This window comes from Lagenorhynchus albirostris, chromosome 12 (assembly GCF_949774975.1).
Source record: "Lagenorhynchus albirostris chromosome 12, mLagAlb1.1, whole genome shotgun sequence".
In the NCBI taxonomy this organism is placed as follows: Eukaryota; Metazoa; Chordata; class Mammalia; order Artiodactyla; family Delphinidae; genus Lagenorhynchus; species Lagenorhynchus albirostris.
In genome coordinates, this window is record NC_083106.1 from 5,402,776 (window position 1) to 5,422,558 (window position 19,783).

General features: G+C 39.1%; 1 protein-coding gene across 1 annotated transcript in view; it reads right to left on the reverse strand.

Moving 5' to 3' along the window:
• Positions 1-19,783, reverse strand: part of PACRG (parkin coregulated) — a 518,861-nt gene that overhangs the window by 200,554 nt on the left and 298,524 nt on the right. Inside the window, exon 4 of the mRNA XM_060167848.1 lies at positions 12,054-12,203. Within this exon, the coding sequence (XP_060023831.1) occupies positions 12,054-12,203 (150 nt within the window). The remainder of the gene's footprint in view (positions 1-12,053; positions 12,204-19,783) is intronic.

A 19,783-nucleotide genomic window follows, 5' to 3' on the forward strand; every position in this document is an offset into this window, starting at 1 on the left:
TATCATAATGTAGTTCTTAGCAAAGGTTTATCAGAAATTACATATAATGGAGCTCCTAGCAAAGATTCAGCAAAAATTGGTCATAGAAATTCTAAGAGACAGCTGATTAACAATATCTGGTGACTATGGTTAACAGCACTGTCTTGTGTTTTTGAAAGTTGCTAACACTATAGATCTTAAAAGTTCTCATCACAAGGAAAACAAATTTGTAACTATATGAGATGATGGATGTTAACTAAATTTAATGTGGTAATTATTTCACAATATATACATATATCAAATCAATTTTGTGTACCTTAAACTTATACAATTATATGTCAATTACATCTCAATAAAACTGAAAATCAAAACAAAACAAATCACATTAGTTGAAGGTTGTCCACAGTGGGAGTGTCTTCTTATGATCTCCCCAGGAATGGATATATGTAGCTAGGACTAAGGAAGCTGATTCCCCCATTCTTCTACAAGAAGATAATGGTAATGGTGGTAAATCTGAACCTTTATTACATAGCTCACTATTTCATTTGCTCAGAAAATGCATTAAGTCTAAGCAGCACTCTTCTTCCCATGGAAGAGTCTCAACAAGTCTACCATCAAATCTAGGATTTTACTTTTCTAAATTTGTGCCCTCACCTCAGGGCCAAGTTACTAAAGAGTGCAGAAGAAGGGGAGGGTGTATGGTCATAAGGAACCTCAAGTTTGCTTTTTTCTGAGGGTGGAAACCTCCTTTGCTCCTTGGGTCTCCCGTGGAGGTACGCATTGATTCAGGGACGTGGGGTGCGGCTGCAAAGGAGTCTGATGCGTTTGGTAAGTGGAATATAGCTGCATGGCAGCACGCTTTCAATCTTCTAAGGATTTTTAGGAGGTTTTGCTGTGCTGGCACATAGTAAACACTCGATTTTTTTTTTTTTCAATGAATCAGTGAATGATGTACTATGTTGTCCTCCCTTTGGCATCCTCCAAATAACTAGTAAAAACCACATTGTTCTCTATGGCTTTGGAGTTAGCCTAATGAACTTGTCTTTCTGGAGGTAGTGAGACCAGCCTTAAGGGGAGATCAAGAAGGCCCAGTGTACCATGGCAAGCAACAGAGACAGCTCAGCAGGTGTGTAAGAAAGGTGGACACGTGAGCAGGTTTTAAAAGGCTTGTCATCACGCTCTTCCCCCTCATTCCACTGTTGCTTAAAATCCTCACAGAAACTTTTAGACGTTTTAGTTGGTCATCACAAAAATATAAATATTGCACTGCTTCCCTCTGAATATCATCATTCTATATTCACAGATCATAAGGAACATGGAACGGATAACACATATTCTTCTTCTAGACAGACCTACGTCTCAGCCACCTGGTTAGATGGTTATTTATGATATTTATAACAAATCAACCTACTCACACAAGCACAGATAATAATCAATGATTTGTGTTACAAGACCTACGAACTCCTCAAAACCCTTTATGTGTATAAATAAATATCCAACTTTCTTGGAGGTAAAAACAAAGCTTGAAATAGTGGGAAAATTACTGGGCAATAATCCTGTTATTATGGCCCAATTACTGCTATTAAATTTTAACTATTATATCATTAATTTGCTTTTTAGTTTGTGATAAAGATAACTTCAAGGCTCAAGAGATAATTTTTTTTTTTTTTGCGGTACGCGGGCCTCTCACTGCTGTGGCCTCTCCCGTTGCGGAGCACAGGCTCCGGACGCGCAGGCCCAGCGGCCATGGCTCACGGGCCCAGCCGCTCCGCGGCATGTGGGATCTTCCCGGACCGGGGCACGAACCCGTGTCCCCTGCATCGGCAGGCGGACTCCCAACCACTGCGCCACCAGGGAAGCCCTCAAGAGATAAATTTTAAGAAAAAAATATAGGGCTCATTTGGGGGAAGTAAAGGCAGGATTGTAATAGGTATGCAAAATCTAAAAGTCATTGAAAGGAGAGTCATTTTTTGTTCATTGCTATCTCAAAATGGATATAAATAGGCTCACAAAAAGCTCATATTAAAGTACTGTGTTTTAGGGAAAAGAAAGTAAACTAATCCTGGAAGGATCCAAAGAGAACTTACTCATAACAACACTGTCGTCATTACTTTTTTCTTTATACTTGGAACATTAATTCAAGATGTGCATGAGAATATAATACAGAAAGCAGGCAAGCAAAGAAATATCAATAATATTTGCAGTTTTTCTAAGGAAATATGTCTACTGTATTTTTCAATTCCTCCTTCATTGATGGTTAAGCTTATGCTGAGCTATATACATTTTTTCTTGTCAATGTGAAAAGTATAGATTTTTGAGGAGGACAATAAAAATGGAAAGCTGATTTCATACCAAGTGGAAAATGCCTCCTACAGTTGTGTGTTTGGCTCAAGTAAACGGAAGCCAGTGTAGTGTGGGGTTGAGACGGGAACTGTGGGAACACGGGGTGTGAGGCCAGCACTTCAGCAGCGGCGGGACTGAGGGCTTTAGGAGGACCAGTTCCAGAACCGGACAGATCAGGCTTTTAAAGAGAGACACGTAGTGAGAAGACAGCGAGATTTCTCTAAAGGGCGCTGTCGCTGTGCTCTGGGCCAACCCCACCCTGCCGGAGGTGCCATCTGGAGAGCCCTGGGTGCTCTAAGGCGCCCATGGCAGCGTCATGGGCGACACGAGAAGACCCGGGTCTTCCTCACAGTTGAGAAGCTGATGGAGCCCGCGAAGCAGGACTGAAGGGCATGGGCTCCAGAATTTCCAGCGCGCAGTGTGAGTGAGCGTGTTTTCCGTATGGGAGGGAGCGCTGGTGCCGGGTCATCTCCCTGCTGGATGACGCGGCTTCCGGGGGCGGCGGGGGGGGGGGGCGGGACCCTGAGCACTGGAAGCGGAGGTGAATGCAGGAAATCGGGCGGCGGAGGGAGGAATCACAAGTGAACATCCAGAAGAGAGAGTCACGTCTGGGGCGGGGAGAACCAGACCAGGACCGCGTGAGTCAGCAGGAGCTTCTGCTCTCCTCGCAGCCTGCCTCCCCCACCCTGACCGTCCAGGGCAACGTACAGGGCAGGAAAAGAGGTGAAGCCACTCCACCCCCTTGTCCCACTGCCAGCGTCCAGCCTGAATCAGATCCGAGCTGGGAGAGGGGAGAATACTTGAGGGTAGATCAAGTTTAGAGTTTTGATCAATCTGTTAAAGAAGGGATTCTAAGCACTGGAATTGTGTGTGTGACTCAAAATGCCTGAGGATCCCATGCGTGAGTGGAACCACGAAGGCCCCTGCTAAGTTTTATGCAGTGTCAGGGCAAGGCTCCCCCACTGAATAAACCTCATTTTTTGGTCTCCAACCCCCTTTTAAACTTGCCTTTTAATTGTGTCATGAATAGCGACTATTCAACACAACAATTACACTGGTGACATTCTTATTTTCTCTGCAACGTCCACATAGAGACCGCTAAAAAGTCATTTACGGGTGCTCCTGAAAGATTTGCATATAAAGGAAAATGAGAATGAGACCTTAATTATCAGCAAATCCACAATAGGTGATATTTTAGGTGATTTTAAAAGTACAAATTATGGTCGGCTGAATATAGGAGCCTCCTTAAATTACAGCTTGAGAAATCACTATATGCTTTCTTGGTCAGATTAAGTAAAACCTTCTGTTGCATAAACAGAAAAGAACACTTTTCTCTTGGGCTAATATCCACATTTGGGACCCACTTGAGCCTTTAAATACATTAAAGCATATTATACAGACTTCTGGAGGCATATCTCAAAAGCCTTGGCTGAGCTGGTGGGAATCTCCTATTCAGACGCGTGTCAGTTTCCAGTGAGCAGTGGCGATGCCAGTGGCCTAGGACTGGGAACCAGCTGGGATCGAATCACTTCGTGGATCCTCTGCGGAGTACCTCAGAGGGGGTGCGAGGGGTGACAAAACACACACTGCAAACATAGCTTAGCAGACAGATTAAGAAATGGCCAGTTGTCCCCACTCTCTCCCTGCATCTGCCCCAGCCCACCCCGGGCTAGTTGAGGCGATAAACCCAGGAAATAAAATCTACCCAGCATGAGAGATTTCAGAAAGACCTACAGAAGAGGACTCCATTCTACAAATCAGAGGGGGATCAGGGGAGGTTCCTGGGAGGACGTGATGTTTGGGTTTGCTTCTGGTGCTGTTTCCTGAGAGTCTTTGGACTGGTTTTAGGTTGGTCCCTCAAGGTCAAGAATCAGGGTGTAGGCCATGTGGTCCATTCCAACTAGCAGGTCAATCCTTTCTTTCCATTATGAAATTGATTTTTTTATGATTAACTATGCAAATTCGATCCATCAAACTTGCCTCTGGTCCGGAACTATCAAGATGTGCCTGGGAGGTGAATTTGTCTGCAATTCGGAGTGCTTCTGACAGTCTGATCCCTTTAGGTGAAGTTACACATGGTGGGAGCAGTGGTAAAACCAGAATGATGTAGCAAATGCAAGTGAACCTGGGACGCCCAGGATGAAACCTGAACACTAAGATTTGGAAAGATTCATAAAAAGAAACTGCAAACATAAAAGCAATTTAGAAACTGAAAGCAGTGTCTGTCTTGGAAAGAGGCTGGTTTTCAATAGTACATCAGGGCAGGCAATTCTTCGTAAACTTCTGGTTTACCAAGGTAAAGCTGTTTGATTAGGTAAACACTTCCGCCCGCTTCTGAAATGAATTAGGAAATCCAAAGAAGGAACTAAAACTATCTTCCAGGGGAGGGAAGCGGAACAGTAGAAGTTTATCTCTGATGGAATATTTCTGCAAGTCGGAACTATTAGCATCTAGAAAACAATGTATTGTATTTCTGAGTGCTGGCACACTAAAAAAAATGGATCCTTGAATGTTTATTTTGCATCTAATCACCTTACTAAATTATCATATTAATTCTAATAGATGCCACTTAACTTTCTTTGAAGGAACACAAAACTACATACATATAGTTTTCTCCACAACCTCGTGATGCAGGTGACAGACTTGTAACACCTGCTAATCTGTAAAGCAATTTCACTCACATTTCATCATCTATTCCCCTTACCCTCATGCTGCCCACACTCCTACAAAATGATCTCCTGCAGTTCTCTGCAGGTCAATGAGCAGTTTTTCATCTACAACTTGCTTTTCAAAGGAAGGAGATTAAGGTGCAGAGTAGTTATGTAACCAGTCCAAGATCATAAACCCTGAGCCAGGATTCAAACCCAAGCAACCCTGACACAGAAACTTTGCTCTTGAACACTCTCCCATCTCTTGTTTTTCCACACATTGTCCCACCTGTCCTGGTTCACAAGCTGAACCCCTATTTATTGATCCAAACCCCATTCAGGTACAGAGTGGCCTGACCCTCTTGCCCAGCTGGTTGGGCAGGGACAGGCGCAGGCAATGCAGTCTGCCACCCTGAGTGGGTGCCTGGGGTCCTCTGGAAGGTGGGTGGCAGCATGCCCCTGGGAGTCTGGGATATCCTGGGCAGCGCCCAGAGCCGTGAAAGCATTCGCTCACCTCTCTTTGTCAGTTTGCAACATTACCGAAGGAAAAAAAAAATCTCCTGCTATCCCCTCTACTCCAAACTTACCTAGATCCCTTTCCTTTCTTAACTGAACACCCCCTTCCTGATGAAGGGAAAAGGAAGAGAATTTTTCCTTGTTATTAAAAGGGGGAGTTCTCATCAGGTTTTGTGCAGCCAGTCCTCGTTCAGTGATGGAGATGTGAGGGAATGGATGGCACGCGAAACCTCCAACTTTATTCATCAAGTATGGGGCCGCACCTCCACACGCCCTGGGAGAGAGTTATATGGTCTGTCCCAAGTTGAATAGCATCCCCCCCCACAAATTGAAGCCCTTTCTGGAGCCTCCAAATGTGCCTTATTTGGAAATGGGGTCATTGCCGATGTAATTAGTGAAGTTAAGATGAGGTCGTGCTGGAGTAGGGCGGGCACCTAATCCAAACCTGACAAGGACAAGTATCTTAATAGAAGAGAAGAGACACAAAGACAGACACACAGGGGAAAATGTCATGTGGAGATGGAGGCAGCCAGTGAAGTGATGCACCTACAAGCCAAGGAGCGCTGGACCCACCAGAAGCAGGAGAAAGGTGGAGAACGGATTCTTCCTTAAAGACTGGAGAGCACGGCCCTGCTGACAACTTGGTTTTGGACTTCTGGCCTTCAGAACTGTGAGACAGTACATTTCTGTTGTTTAAGCTGCTCAGTTTGTGGTAATTTATTACAGTGGCCCTAGGAAACTAATAAACAGCCTTCAGAACTAGATTCTGATTCCCTTGGTCATCATCCTACCAGGTCATGTGTTTCTAGATACAGATAGACAACTCTGAGAATAATTTTTCCTCTGGGCAGATGCAATCATGAGGGTCTACAGAGAAGAGCAGATAGAGGCAATTTAAAGTATGCACCTGACCCCAACATAATGGTAAGATTTCACAGTAGCAAGATGGTCATTTTATGGGCTGACCACATATAAGGTGCATCAAATGAGGTCACAGAAGCCTTGGCTTTTCCCAGGACCATCTGTCCCTTGGGGCTGCTCTCTTGGATTACTGCAGAGCCATCAGTGTTTACAGGTACATGGGTCTACCATCTCCATCCCCTAAGATTTTCAAGGCTCTGAAACCTCTGCTTATAAAGAATGCTTGGAAGAAGGGACATTGAACTTGGAGAAGTGAAGACTGAAGGGGTAGGAAAGTTTTATATCATTTTTTGAGGGCCTGTTATTTGGAAGAGGGACTAGATATTATTCTGTGTGGTTTAGACTAGAGAGAAGCCAGATAGAAATATTTGGCGTATATTTCATTCACTGTAGGAAGTGATTTTCTCTTTGGATGTAGGACGGGCTACCTCATGAAATAGTGAGGCTCTTTAGGACAAGACTGAATAAATAAGTGTTGGTCATGCAGACTGGGATAGTGAATAAATTCCACACAAACACATATTAAGCACCTAATTCTTCTCAGTGTGCTACACTCCTCACAGAAAAAAGAAATCCCAACACATTTGGACTATGAAACCAATAGGCTGATATTTAGTAAATGTGGAGAGAGGTGCAGATCAAAGGGCACCTACATGGATCTGCCAGCTTGGTTAGGATCCTAGGATTCTTTTCAGACCAACTAGTTATATCTGAGTGGAAGAAGAGTTCAGAAGAGATTAGATAGATACATGATCATTCCAAATCTAACTTTCAGGAATGCTGGAGTAGTATTCTAATACTTTCCTCAATAAACCTAGGACTTTCAAAGACTTTCAAATCTAATAAGCCTAATGATTCCAAAGGAGCTTTGAAGCAAATTTCTAAATCATACTAAAAATTGTATAGAATTCCATGGGGGAATAAACCTTAATTTCAAAATTAAATTAAAAGCTCTGTGAAATAAATTTTATACAAGTCAATTATAAGACATAAGAACTAAAGACATTTTTGGTGAACAATCAGCTCTTAAAAGTTCATCAGCAGTTTAAAGGACCATGAAAATAGGTACCACAGAACTCAAAAAAATATCTAAAGAGGGTCTGAAACAGGTTGACTGAGAATTCTTAGGCTCTCCCTAGAAGTTGTTTTAAAAGACCAGCAGTAGAAAACAGTTGGTTCTATTTTTTAGAAACTACTTAAATTTCAGGACGAAAGACCTGGTACAAACTTTCCAAAATGTTTTGCAAATTTAATGCATTCTCATTTCCTGTGTTATTTAATGTGTCTGAATTTGAATTGGAAATTTTAAATCTCTTTTCATGGACTTCTATTAGTCTATGGCATACATCTTAGAGTATCCTAGATAAATCAAAGACTATTTGATTTCACACACTTGGGAACATGTTATTTCATTATTACATTTACTTTGCATATTCTGTGACATAAAGTTAATGTACTCTTAGAGCTGCTGATACCTGGAGTCTCTGAACTATATCCCTTAGAGGTTGTTTTAGGACTGCTGGTGCAATTAGAAACAAAAGTACCAAAATAAGGATTGCCTCCAAAACACACGGTTGTTGGATAGCCTTAATCTGCTGGCAGAGCCCCATATTTTAGCTGTAAATGTTTTAATGCCATTTATTGGCTCAAGCTTCTCAAATGCAATACACTGCATCATTAATTTTGTAGTTTCATCTCAGAAAGCTATAAATTGAGCATTCCTATTGTCATAATTTTCTGTAACCTTTAATAACATTTGTGAAAGAACACAGGATAGAAGAAATTGTTGTTATAGAAACTCTTCTTTCTCTTTCACCCCACAGCAGTCACTGGAAAGACAGCATGTCTTAGATATCCAAACTTCACTGTTTAGAATGAAAGGAAACAAGTTCAAGCTTAGATACTAGCTTGGATCTTCCAAAGAGGGCCCTGATCCTGGTTTGTCACACTCAGCTTCTCTTCTTAAGATAATGACCTTCCCCCAAACCGCACTCACACGTTTCAGCTTGCCAGGAAGGGATGGATTTGAAAACCAGTTATCCTTGAATGAATCCCATTGTCCTTAATTTATCTGGCCACCCATCTGGCATTTGGTAGTCAGAGGCAAGGTGAGTCCTTCGAAGCAAAGGGACTGCAGCCGCTGGGGAAACCAGGAGGTCATGCCTCACTCACAGGCTCACAGAAGTGACCAGGGGATACAATACATTAAATCACCTCTTCAAGCTGCTATATACTAATTTATACAGTATTGCTATATTTGTATATAATATCATACAGGGATAACATTGTATGTGTATATAATGTTGTATGATAATAATGACTATCTCATTTAATATTCGGTCAAGGCCAGGCCCCACATGAAGGGGTGTACATTATCTCAAATTGTTTTGCCAACGTTATGAAAAAGACGTTACTATAAATATTTTGTGCAGATGAAGAAATTTAAGTTCAGAGAAGTCACATGATTTGCCTAAGGTCACATCTCTTCTGCTCCCAAATATTACTCTTTATTCCACATTGCAATTCACTGATTTGTCTGTTGTTGTTTTAACTATAGCCTAATTAAAACCTGTGAAAGTATGTTATTTATAAATAGAAATACAAAGCCACTCTTTCTCCTAGACCAGGACTGATCTTGTGGGGCTGGCAGTAAGTTTCATTACCTGTAGAAGTGTGGATGGGGACACCGGTTGGTGCTACCAGTGTCATGTGCTCCCCCCGGTCTACCTATTTCCCACTGGTCCCCTGGGAAGACTGCTGACATGGCTGTGCATTCGCTAGCTACTCAGCCCCTCTGATCATTTCAGAGAAAGTCCAGCTGACATTAAAATAGGACAGAAATTGCAAAAAGGAGCAGGCAGCAAAATTATGCTCAAGCTTGTGCTTCGAGGGAACATTAACGGAAGGATAAGGTCATTATATTTGAAGGAATATTCTCTCTTTCATTCTTTTTGTCATTTATATTGGGTCTTACTCTCAAAAATATTTTGTTGTGGGACTGGAAAAATATATCTTTGAATATGAATTTAACAAGACATTGATTACATGAAGGTAGGGAAAAAGGAAACAGAATATGAAATTGTTCTCAGATACACTGAAATTAAGGATGAAATATTTTTTCTAATGCTACATGCTGTACATTTCTAATTTATTTTTAATTGTAACTAAATACATCTGTTACTAAAGACACCTGCTTAAATAAAAATGTATATATGGTTCTGTGAATATGAATAAAGTATAATCATAAAGCAAGGTTTATTAAAATACTATTAAAGCTAAATTATTTTTAGACTGAAAATAGTATTGTATTTGGAAATCCTGTGATAAGCTTCTACTGGTAGAACTGGATCTGTGGTAACAGCCACTTTGAAGAATAGTTTTAAGTTTTAGAGCTAGAATGCTCCAATTTTGTAAGATGACCCTCTGGAAATACAGCAAACTGCATTCTGGCATTGTACTGACAGGTTTCTAAGATAAGTAGAAAATGAAGCTGAAGCTAATAGTTTTTCCGCTCAAATGTCAGAAAGATATTAACCAGAAAAATAGTTGAATGTAGAATTCCTGGAAATGTTAGGAAATGTTAGAAACGTTCCAAAATAATCAGCTAGGTGTGGGACCAATTAAGGCCATGATGTAAACTGTAAATAAACAGGGGATGTATTCCTAAACTCAGTCACTGCTTTTGTGAAGCACAGGAACATTTTTAAGTTAAAGAATTAAATAAGTAGTATAATGAGGAATATGTAGAAACCAATTGTTTTTGTTTAACGGTCTAGAGCTCCCAAGAGATTTGTCTGTCTTAGTGGCAGCTGTGCTTATTCTTCTTTACAGGGTTCCTTGAGGATGAGGGAGATTCTAATCATCTTTTGAATATCACTGTCTTTCTTATTTTATACAAAGATACAAAATGTTGCTTAGATTTAAATTCCGGATCCCATTGTAGGACACGGAGAGCATTAACGCGCGTGGCGTCCCCCTACTCCTACTCAAGCAAGGGAGGGGGATGCTGGCACTCATCTTCCATGAGAGGCAAGTACAGAAGCAAATGTTTATGGAGGGGAAGAGTTACAGAGAGGCAACTTTTGCAGCTAAAAAATGCAAATAGTAATAGGACATACATCATAGGTTTCTGTGAGGACTATTGAGGAAACATTTGTGAATCACACACTTCAAAAGTGTTAACTATAACTGAGACTTCTGGGGGTGAGTGTTCCCTGATTCTTCCATTTCTGTCTTTATCTCTAGCATTCCTGTCTTTATATCTATCTCTTATTTGATGCCGCTCTGCAGTAAAAATATGAATTATGAATCAAGAATATTTAAGCAAGTATTTTCCACAAAGTAGAAATGCTGTTACTAAAACTTTCAGTTTAGATTGTAAAAGACTGAATTACTAACACCCAGTTTTTACTTTCCTGAAAGAGTGACCATCTCATCTAAATGACATTAACTCTGTAGTGTTTAGATATTTTTGAATGGATATCAATTCATTCCATTATGAGCATTCTTAAGCTCCCATAACCCCAGTTGAAGTCCTTTTTACTAAAAATGTTTAATATTAAACATATAGGGAGGCCCTACTCCTGAAAGACAGCTAAAGACTCTGATGATCCCATGATTTCCTGAATAGTCTGCCTGATTAGGGAGACTTTTAATAGCAATTTAGGAAATATATGAAAAATAATGATTCCAGAAACAGGACTTCTTTGTGATTGAAGCTGTCATATGTTCAGTTTTTAGTTTGATTTTTTCTTGTCTGTACAATAAGCAGATCATGTTGCAAAATTTTCATGCACTGTTCCACTAAATTACTAACTTACTTACATGGCTGTCAGAAATTAACTTCAAATGTTGGCTTACACCGTGCATATAAGAAGTATGGAACTTCAAAGTTAGCAACATAAAAGAAAATTAGATTCACATCATTTCAAGAGGTACAAAAGGAAAATCACAGTGTCAATGAACAGAGGTACATCCACTGCCTGCCAGGAGGTCACCACAACTTGCTAATACCCTTGGGTGAAGCAGATTCACTTCAGTGCATCAGTGCTTTCCAAACCTTATAGAATACTACTTTAACAAATAAATATATCAGCACATACATATTTAATCAGCATGCACCATCAGCTAAGTAACTACGAATCATCTATTTTTCTTTTTTTTAAATAGAAATAGAACTTATATTAAAACTCTCCAAATCGCCTGTACCAGATTTTAATAATATTGCTTTAAAAATTCCTCTTAAATTAATTATAAAAACTGACTGTAATTTTAACAGGAAATACCTAAAGGTAGAATTACCATCAAGAGAAAGGACAAACTCAAAACCTACTAACGTATTCAGAAGACCGTTTAAAAAAAACTTTACAATTTAATTATGGGAAGATTATAGAACTGTTTCAGTGCTTCTGTACCGAGTAAGTAAGCTGTACATGTGAGGAGTAATAAATAAATGAAATTGTTAATTTTACTCTTTCCCTAGGGAGTGGCAGGAGAAGATATAGGAGTTATGCTGTGTAGATCTCCGAATGGATCTTGCTTTATATGCAATAATAAATCCTAAGCGTGTTGCTAATTAACTCTACCTCAAACCACTCCCTTTCTTAGTGCTTAAAAGACATTTTGATTTCTGGGATATTAGCTCACCATTCATATTCTTAAAGATGTTGAGGATGGGGAGGATTTGACGGTAATAGGGCACCAAAGCTTCACCCACCATCTCAGCGGACACAACCAGATGCTGTAGGACTTTGAGAGTGACGCAGATGACCTGTCGGTTTCGGAGGTTCAAGGCATCTATACAGTAGGAAAAGGAACAAGCCAAAAATAGAAAGCATTCATTTCTACAATGTTAAGGGAAGTCGTCTCGTAGACCACTTAATTAAACTGTACTCTACTGGGGATCACCAATGGGATGAGCCTGGCTTATTACAGCTTTGAATGATGCACTGTTAATGCTATAAACAGGATCGTGTTTGTGTATTATTTGTTCTCCTGACTTGCACTGATTCCTCATCAATCCTAAGAGGCTGGTGATGGACAAGTAGCATGAAAGGTAAAAGATCAGTTCGTGTTGCTAAAGGACCCCGTGGAGGCTGACAACACATAACTGTTTTTTTTTTGTGCTACGCGGGCCTCTCACTGTTGTGGCCTCTCCCACTGCGGAGCACAGGCTCCGGACGCGCAGGCTCAGCGGCCATGGCTCACGGGCCCAGCCGCTCCGCGGCATGTAGGATCCTCCCGGACCGGGGCACGAACCCGTGTCCCCTGCATCGGCAGGCGGACTCTCAACCACTGCGCCACCAGGGAAGCCCAACACATAACTTTTTATGCAACGATCCCTTTCAGTTAGCAATCCATGCTATGCTTAAAACTGTTGCCACGAAAAAACATTTTTTTGGGGAAGAAGAGACTGGTTATGCTGTGTATGAGTAGAAACTATAGACTGGTTACAAACATCGAGAACATTGTTGGTAGAAGTGACCATAAAGTGACTATAATTAGACTCTCAAGAAAGTAGGGAAGAAAAGCAAACATTTTTAACGTTCAGAACTTTAGAAGGAATTAACTGTACATAACTAAGATACCAAAGGCATGCAAAATGTTTTTAAAGAATAATTCTGAATGCACAGTAACAAGCTGTACTGCAGAGATAGAACAGGAGACAGTAAGTTACCTGGTGTCCCCCAAGTGCAGGGTCTGGAAACCTGCTCCAGTGGGGATGCAGCGGCCCAGGGACAAGGACACGGATAACTGGCTGTATAAACACAGCCAACTCCCCCACACTTTCTTGGTCCTTAACCATGGGAACCTATTATTTACTTTCTAAAATGGCCAACATTTCTATGATTTAAATAGAAAAGCCATATGAAGCATCTATTATAGAAAGTCAAAGGTGGTGACTGATAAATTGCAATGCCCGAGACTACTTCAGGACAAAGTCAGAGGCTCTTATTTGTAATATTCTACCTTCTAAAGAAAAACTTGACTATGACTTTAAAGCATGTGCCATTTACGGAGGGACAAAAGGAACCAGCCCATCCAAAGGAATGACACCATGGTCACTGTACTTGTGAGGCAGTCCTAACATTGTTCTTGAACTCCAGCTCACATTTCCAGTAGCCTGTGTCTTGCGATCACCTCAAATTCAGTTTGTTCCAAAGATAAGTTTCCCCCATAAACTTTACCTTTTACCTATTTACCCCATATTTAGTATTGATACAACCAGGTTCCCAGGTATCCAGGGTCAAAATCTGTTTCTCATCCCTTGCATTCTTCATGTTGCAAAGTCATCTTATTCTGTTTTTGAAGTAGCTCTTGAATTTGTGCCCTCCTCCCATCCTCACCTCTACCCTTCTAGGCCCGGTGCTCCACCCTCACCACCTCTCCCCTGGTCCTGGGGCTCCATCCTCACCTCCATTCCTCTGGTCCTGGAGTTCTATTCTCACCACCTCCCCCTTGGTCCTGGGTCTCCATCCTCACCACCTCCCCTCTGGTCCTGGGTCTCCATCCTCACCACCTCTCCCCTGGTCCTGGGACTCCATCCTCACCACCTCTCCTCTGGTCTTGGGGCTCCATCCTCTCCATCTATCCTCTGATTCTGGCCCTTAGAACTCCTCTACTGGAGAACTGCCATACCTTCCTAACCCACCTGCCTTCTTTCTGTCTTTCTCCACTCCCTCAACCTGTCTTTTCACACTGCTGCTGGATTCACCTTCTTAGAATGTATTTGATAATTTCTCTACCTGCTCAGAGAGTTCAGAGTCTCCCCCACACCATTTCCTACAGAATAAAGTAAAAACTAGCCAGGCACAAGGGTGACAATTAAGGTAAGTGTGAACCAAACTAAATTCTCAATTGAAAATACAAGAATATAAGGTATCATTTAGTGGTTTCACAGCTATTCTCTTTGGAATCACTAGGAAGTGTTTAAAACTAAAGTGTGGTCAGCTTCATCCCCTCCAGCAAAAAAATGGGGGTTGAGGTATGAAAACACCTCAGGGCAACCCCACAACTTCTGGTCCAGTTCAGACTACATTCCTGTTTGGTTTGAAAGCAAACACAAATACAATGAATAGAGAAGGCTCAGCTTCAACGCAAGGAACCAAGTTAAATATAACTATGGAATCTGATGGCATGATGGCTCATTATTACAGCATTTAGACACACTGCAGACCATACCATATATCCTGAGAAATAACTAAACATAGAATGCTGTAATTTAGCCTAAAAGCTGTAGTAATGAGATGCTCAAGAGCAGAGCTTCAGAGAACCACGGGAAGTTGGAGAGGGAGAAGGTCAGGTAGAGTGTTTTGTAGTGGTAGTGGGGGTCCTCTCTTCTGGTCTTATCCAAGCTAAAATTGTTTTGTCTATTTAGGAAGCCAGAGGTTATTGATCCCTGCTTTACTGACGCAACTTCGTTTAACAGAAGAGAACTGGGAGCCTGCAGAAATATCATTCTGAGTATTATGGGCAGTGGACATTCTTTCAAAACATCTACCAATGAAGCTCAACATGTTTAGGGTTTGGTACTGCACAGATCTGTGTGATGGTTCATATACTAGTAGCTAACATGTATTGGGCACCTCTATCTGCCAGGAATTAAATTGAGCACTTTACGTATATTAGTCTACTTAATCCTCGTTCACCAAATATTTATTGAGAATGCATTATGCACCAGTTATTGTTTTAAGAATTGGAGATATAGAAGTGAACAAGACAGTTATAGTACTCAGCCCCTTGGGGCTTACAATATAGTATGGAAGAAGATATTGAACAAATACTACAAGTGTGTTGAGATTTCATAAGAAGGATATGGTATTTAAACACCAAATCCAAAAGGCATTCAGCCCAGCGTACAAAGCAGGGAAGGCTCCCAGACACAGGTAAGGACCTAAGGGACGAGTAGATGTTATTAGGATGAAGGAGAGGGAACAGCATGCTAGATTGCCCCCTCTTGGATAAAGGACTTCTTTGATAAGGTCTACTCCAGCTCATAGGGATAAAATTCTACTTAGCAATGTGAGAACAAAGCCCAAGACAGCAAAGAAGCAGTCTTTCAAATGCTTTTATCATTGTGTATGTGTTTTCCTTGGGATGATTTAGAAATGGTGGGAAGAAGGATGTGAGTACGTGTAGATGTACATAAAAGGAGAGTGAGGCATAGTACATTTCCCCAAGCTAAAAGATCCCTAGGTCCTGTCTTGTCTTATCAGCCAAATAGAATCAGATGTGTAAAATCCTGGGTTTCTGTCTTTTCTTACTATTCGTCCCTCTATCCCACCCCACTTCTTAAAAAGGACTCACAGCCACATCCAGCTAAATGTTTTATAAACTGCTTAGTCAGGAAAGATTAGACATCGAAACAGAATTACATGAGTTTGTTGTTTTAATTTTTTATATATTAAAATAAATAAAATTGAGTGTATATAATTTCATTCCATTTTGCGGGTTTTTTTTTTTCAAGAAAGCCTTTCTGTTGACACTATAAAGTCACAAGTAGGAGAACCTATTGAAAGTATTAGAAGAGATAGCTATCTGAGCATGTGTAGAGCCCATCTGGTGACTGCAGAAAAGATATTGGTGGTTGTAGCGCCTACTGAATGCTGGCTTGTCAAGTGCCCTTCTTTTAGAGTATATATGCCAAAGCTCGCAATAAAACAGGCTAAGATATGCTCATCCACTACCAATGTTAGAGAAGAGTCTTGCCATATAGAATATATTAAGGAGTAAACCTTTTTATATATATGAGTAATAATAACATCGAACTTTTGTTGATTAGGTTTATCCCTGTACATATGGCTAATTGATTGCCTGGGGATAAATTAATAATCTCTCTCACCATGGATAGTAATAATAGCTATTAAGAAATAATTATTTTATCTCATCGCAACACCGATTGAATTAACATGATTGTGAAAAATGTTATTGAAATGACAAAGACTGACAAGTAAAATGCTTCAACTGTTACTCTTAATGACATCTAAAATGGAACCCTGAGGCATCCTAAATGACCAGGGACTGGCTCTAAAACTTCTGCAGTAGCTGTGAAATAGAGCCATGGTATGCGCTAGAAAAGCCCCTTAAACTTCATCTTAGAGGGATTTTTTTTATATTGCCCATTTCCACTTCAGTTCCTCAGTTCTATTTTTGTTCCTCATTCTTAGGGAATTAAGATATACCATTAAGTTGGAAGTATTTTTGTTCTTACTGTCCCAGTAGAACTAAATAAAAAAGAGGTTTTTTTTTTTTTGAAACAAAGTTCTTTTCTTTTGAAAAAGTATGTTAACAGATATAAAGAGAATATGATTCTATAGCTGAAAGAGAAGAAATGTGTTTATTCTTGTGTTGATGGGCCTGAAAGCAATTGTCAAGATTTAAGTGAGGACTCTGAACTCAAGATTTAAGGTTTTGAAAAGGGTCTAACATGAGAAATCTACTGACATTATAGATCAACCAGGGGAAACTTTATATTCAGAAAATTAGATTTCTATTGTACTGCTTACTGCTTTCAAGTATAATCAACAAGATAGAGCTTCCAGATGTATAGAAATTGTTGAAGAATAAGGAAAAAATAATTTAAAGTCAAAGTAGTAAAACATTCATCTTAGATGGTTGTAAGTTACATGTATGATTTTCTCAAGCATAAATTCCATTATTGCTATGATTTTTTGCAAAGTGAGAACATTTTCTACTATTAGATTATGATTCACTACTGTGGAATCAGGAATAGATGAAAATATTTCTACTTCTTTTAAAATTGGATAAACAAAATGTAAAAGCAAACAATAAATTCTAAAAAATATTTTTGACATATGGTATACATGTTAATATCCTTGATATACAAATAGTACCACAAAACAAAAGATTGAAACTGCTAATTTAAAAAATGGGCATATAATATAAATAGACAATACACAAATTAATAAATACAAGTGAACAATTTCTATTGTAGAGTTTTCAACTTCATTGATAATCAAATGAAATGAAACACTACTCTATAATTTTGAATATCATATTAACAAAAAGTTTTTGAAAATTTAATACTCAGTATGGAAACAGGTCTGGGAAAAGAGGCACTCTCCTAGGTACCATATTGTAAACCATCACAATCGTTCTATAGCAACATGCATGCAACACTTGACCCAGCAATTTTACTTCTGGGCATTTAGTCAAAGGAAGTATGCAGCTGTGCAGAAAGAGTTATAGGATAGGATGTATCAACAGTATTACTTATAATTAGAAACCATCTAAATGTTCCCCCAAACACTGGCTTATTTAAGTAAAATCTGGTATACCTATACAATGGAAAATTATAGCTATTAAAGTCATATAATAGAAAATATTTTTAAAATAGGAAAATGTTTATAAGATACAGGTGAGTAAAGAAGAAGGTTATAAAGTGTATTTTCACTCTGCTTTCATTTTGAAAATAGAATGTAAACACAGTAAATACTGGAGATTTATAAGCTCAGATACAATAGAGACTATCTTATCCACTGGCATATATAGACACTGGATTTTATTCTATTAAAAAATACCTTTTTTTTTTACACTGCTTTTTTTAAAAAATCAATGTACCTTCCATATTTCCCTAAAATATTATTCTTCATGATTATAATTTATATCTTTTAATGTAGCAGAATTCTGGCCCTGTCTCCTTATTCTTTCTCAATATTTTCTTGATTATTCTTAACTATTTACATTTTGAGAGAAAATTTAGAATAATTTAGTCAGGTTAAAAAGTATGCTTGGCACTTTGATAAAATTTCCAATAAATTTAGAGAGTAACTTGGAGGAAATGGCCATCTTTCCAGTTAGGAACATGTATCTCTTCAACTGTTCTTGTTTTTTATTAAACTCCTCAGAAAAGCTTTATAGTATTTTTCAAGTAGATTCTGTATACTTTTGTTAGGTTTACTAGCGTCTAAATCGTTTTTATTTATTTTGATATCTTAAATGATATATTTTTCAATTTACTGTGTAAAATATATATAATATGTTATTTGACCATTTTTAAGTGTACAGTTCAGTGGCATTAGTTACATTCACTGTATTGTACAATTATTACCACTAACTATTTCCAAAATTTTCCATCACACAAAACAGAAACTCTATACCTCTTTAAAAAAAAAACCCTCCCCACTCACTTCCCCTTGAGCCCTTGGTAACCTATAATCTACATTCTGTTTCTATGAATTTGCCTATTATAGATGTCTTAAAGTATTTTAAGTATTATTTTTTTTTGATGTTGAAATATTTAATTAATAATTGAGACTGCTGCACCCAGTATCATGTTAGTCGAATTAGACTGAAATGAATATAAATTTTGCTAGTCAAGGGGCACTAACCATACACATTTTTAGTTTTCTGAATATAATGAATTCAAAATATGTTTTCAAACCAAATTTAGGTTTCAAAATTGTAGAAATTATTCTCTTTCCAAAACAGAACTCAATTGCTATACAAATAAATATGACGTGGCCTAAGTTCTCAATTAAAGTGTCAGAGACTTAGCTTAGCTATTATGTACATGGAGTAAGCCTATCATAATTGTTACCATTTTTCTTCAATTCATTGTTCTCCAATGAGTGTTATATTAAAAAAGCATCACTTTTCTCTCATCTCATACAGAAAGGAATTATCTTTATGCAAAATTCAGACTTTTCCATCAAAGCTTTGTTATTACAAGTGGTTAACTTTTTGTTTTTTGATAGACAAGAATATATTCTGACTTTAGGACCATAGAATGCAGCTTAGTATTCAGTGACAGTGTTTGGTCTTTCTTTCCATTAAACACTTAGTTTTAAAGATAGATACACAGTTAATATTATTTGCTTAAATAAACGACAGTATTCAGTTACCAAAATGGTCTCAACATTATAGTCAGTAGCATGATCTATTTAGTACTCACAACTTTCTAGACATAAAGGAACCTGAGGAACAATGTCATTCAACACACTCTTCTTCAATCTTGTTGCAACCAAGGTTGGGCCTGTTTTTGCTCTCATACATACTGAAGCCTCTAAGAGTAACTGAGAGTAAACTTATCAGTACCCTGCTTTGTCAGAAAGCAGAGGAGGATTTGTCTCTTTGGAGCACCCTGCTCCCCTGTCCCTACACTACTGGCTCAGTTCAGCTTGAAGGAGTTGGGTGACAGATGGAATGATGAGCAAAGGAAGCAGTTAGCCAGCCTTGGTGCCATTCTCAGAGTAAAACCAAGTGACAATGTGCTGTGACAAGCAGGCACTGCTTCTAAAAATTGCAGTTATGTTTTTTCCTCTGGTTGAGAAAAGGTGTCTAAGTTTGCTCCAGCTTTAAGACAACAGAAGCAGTGGACTATGAAGAAGGATACAGTACACACAGGCTTTTCACAA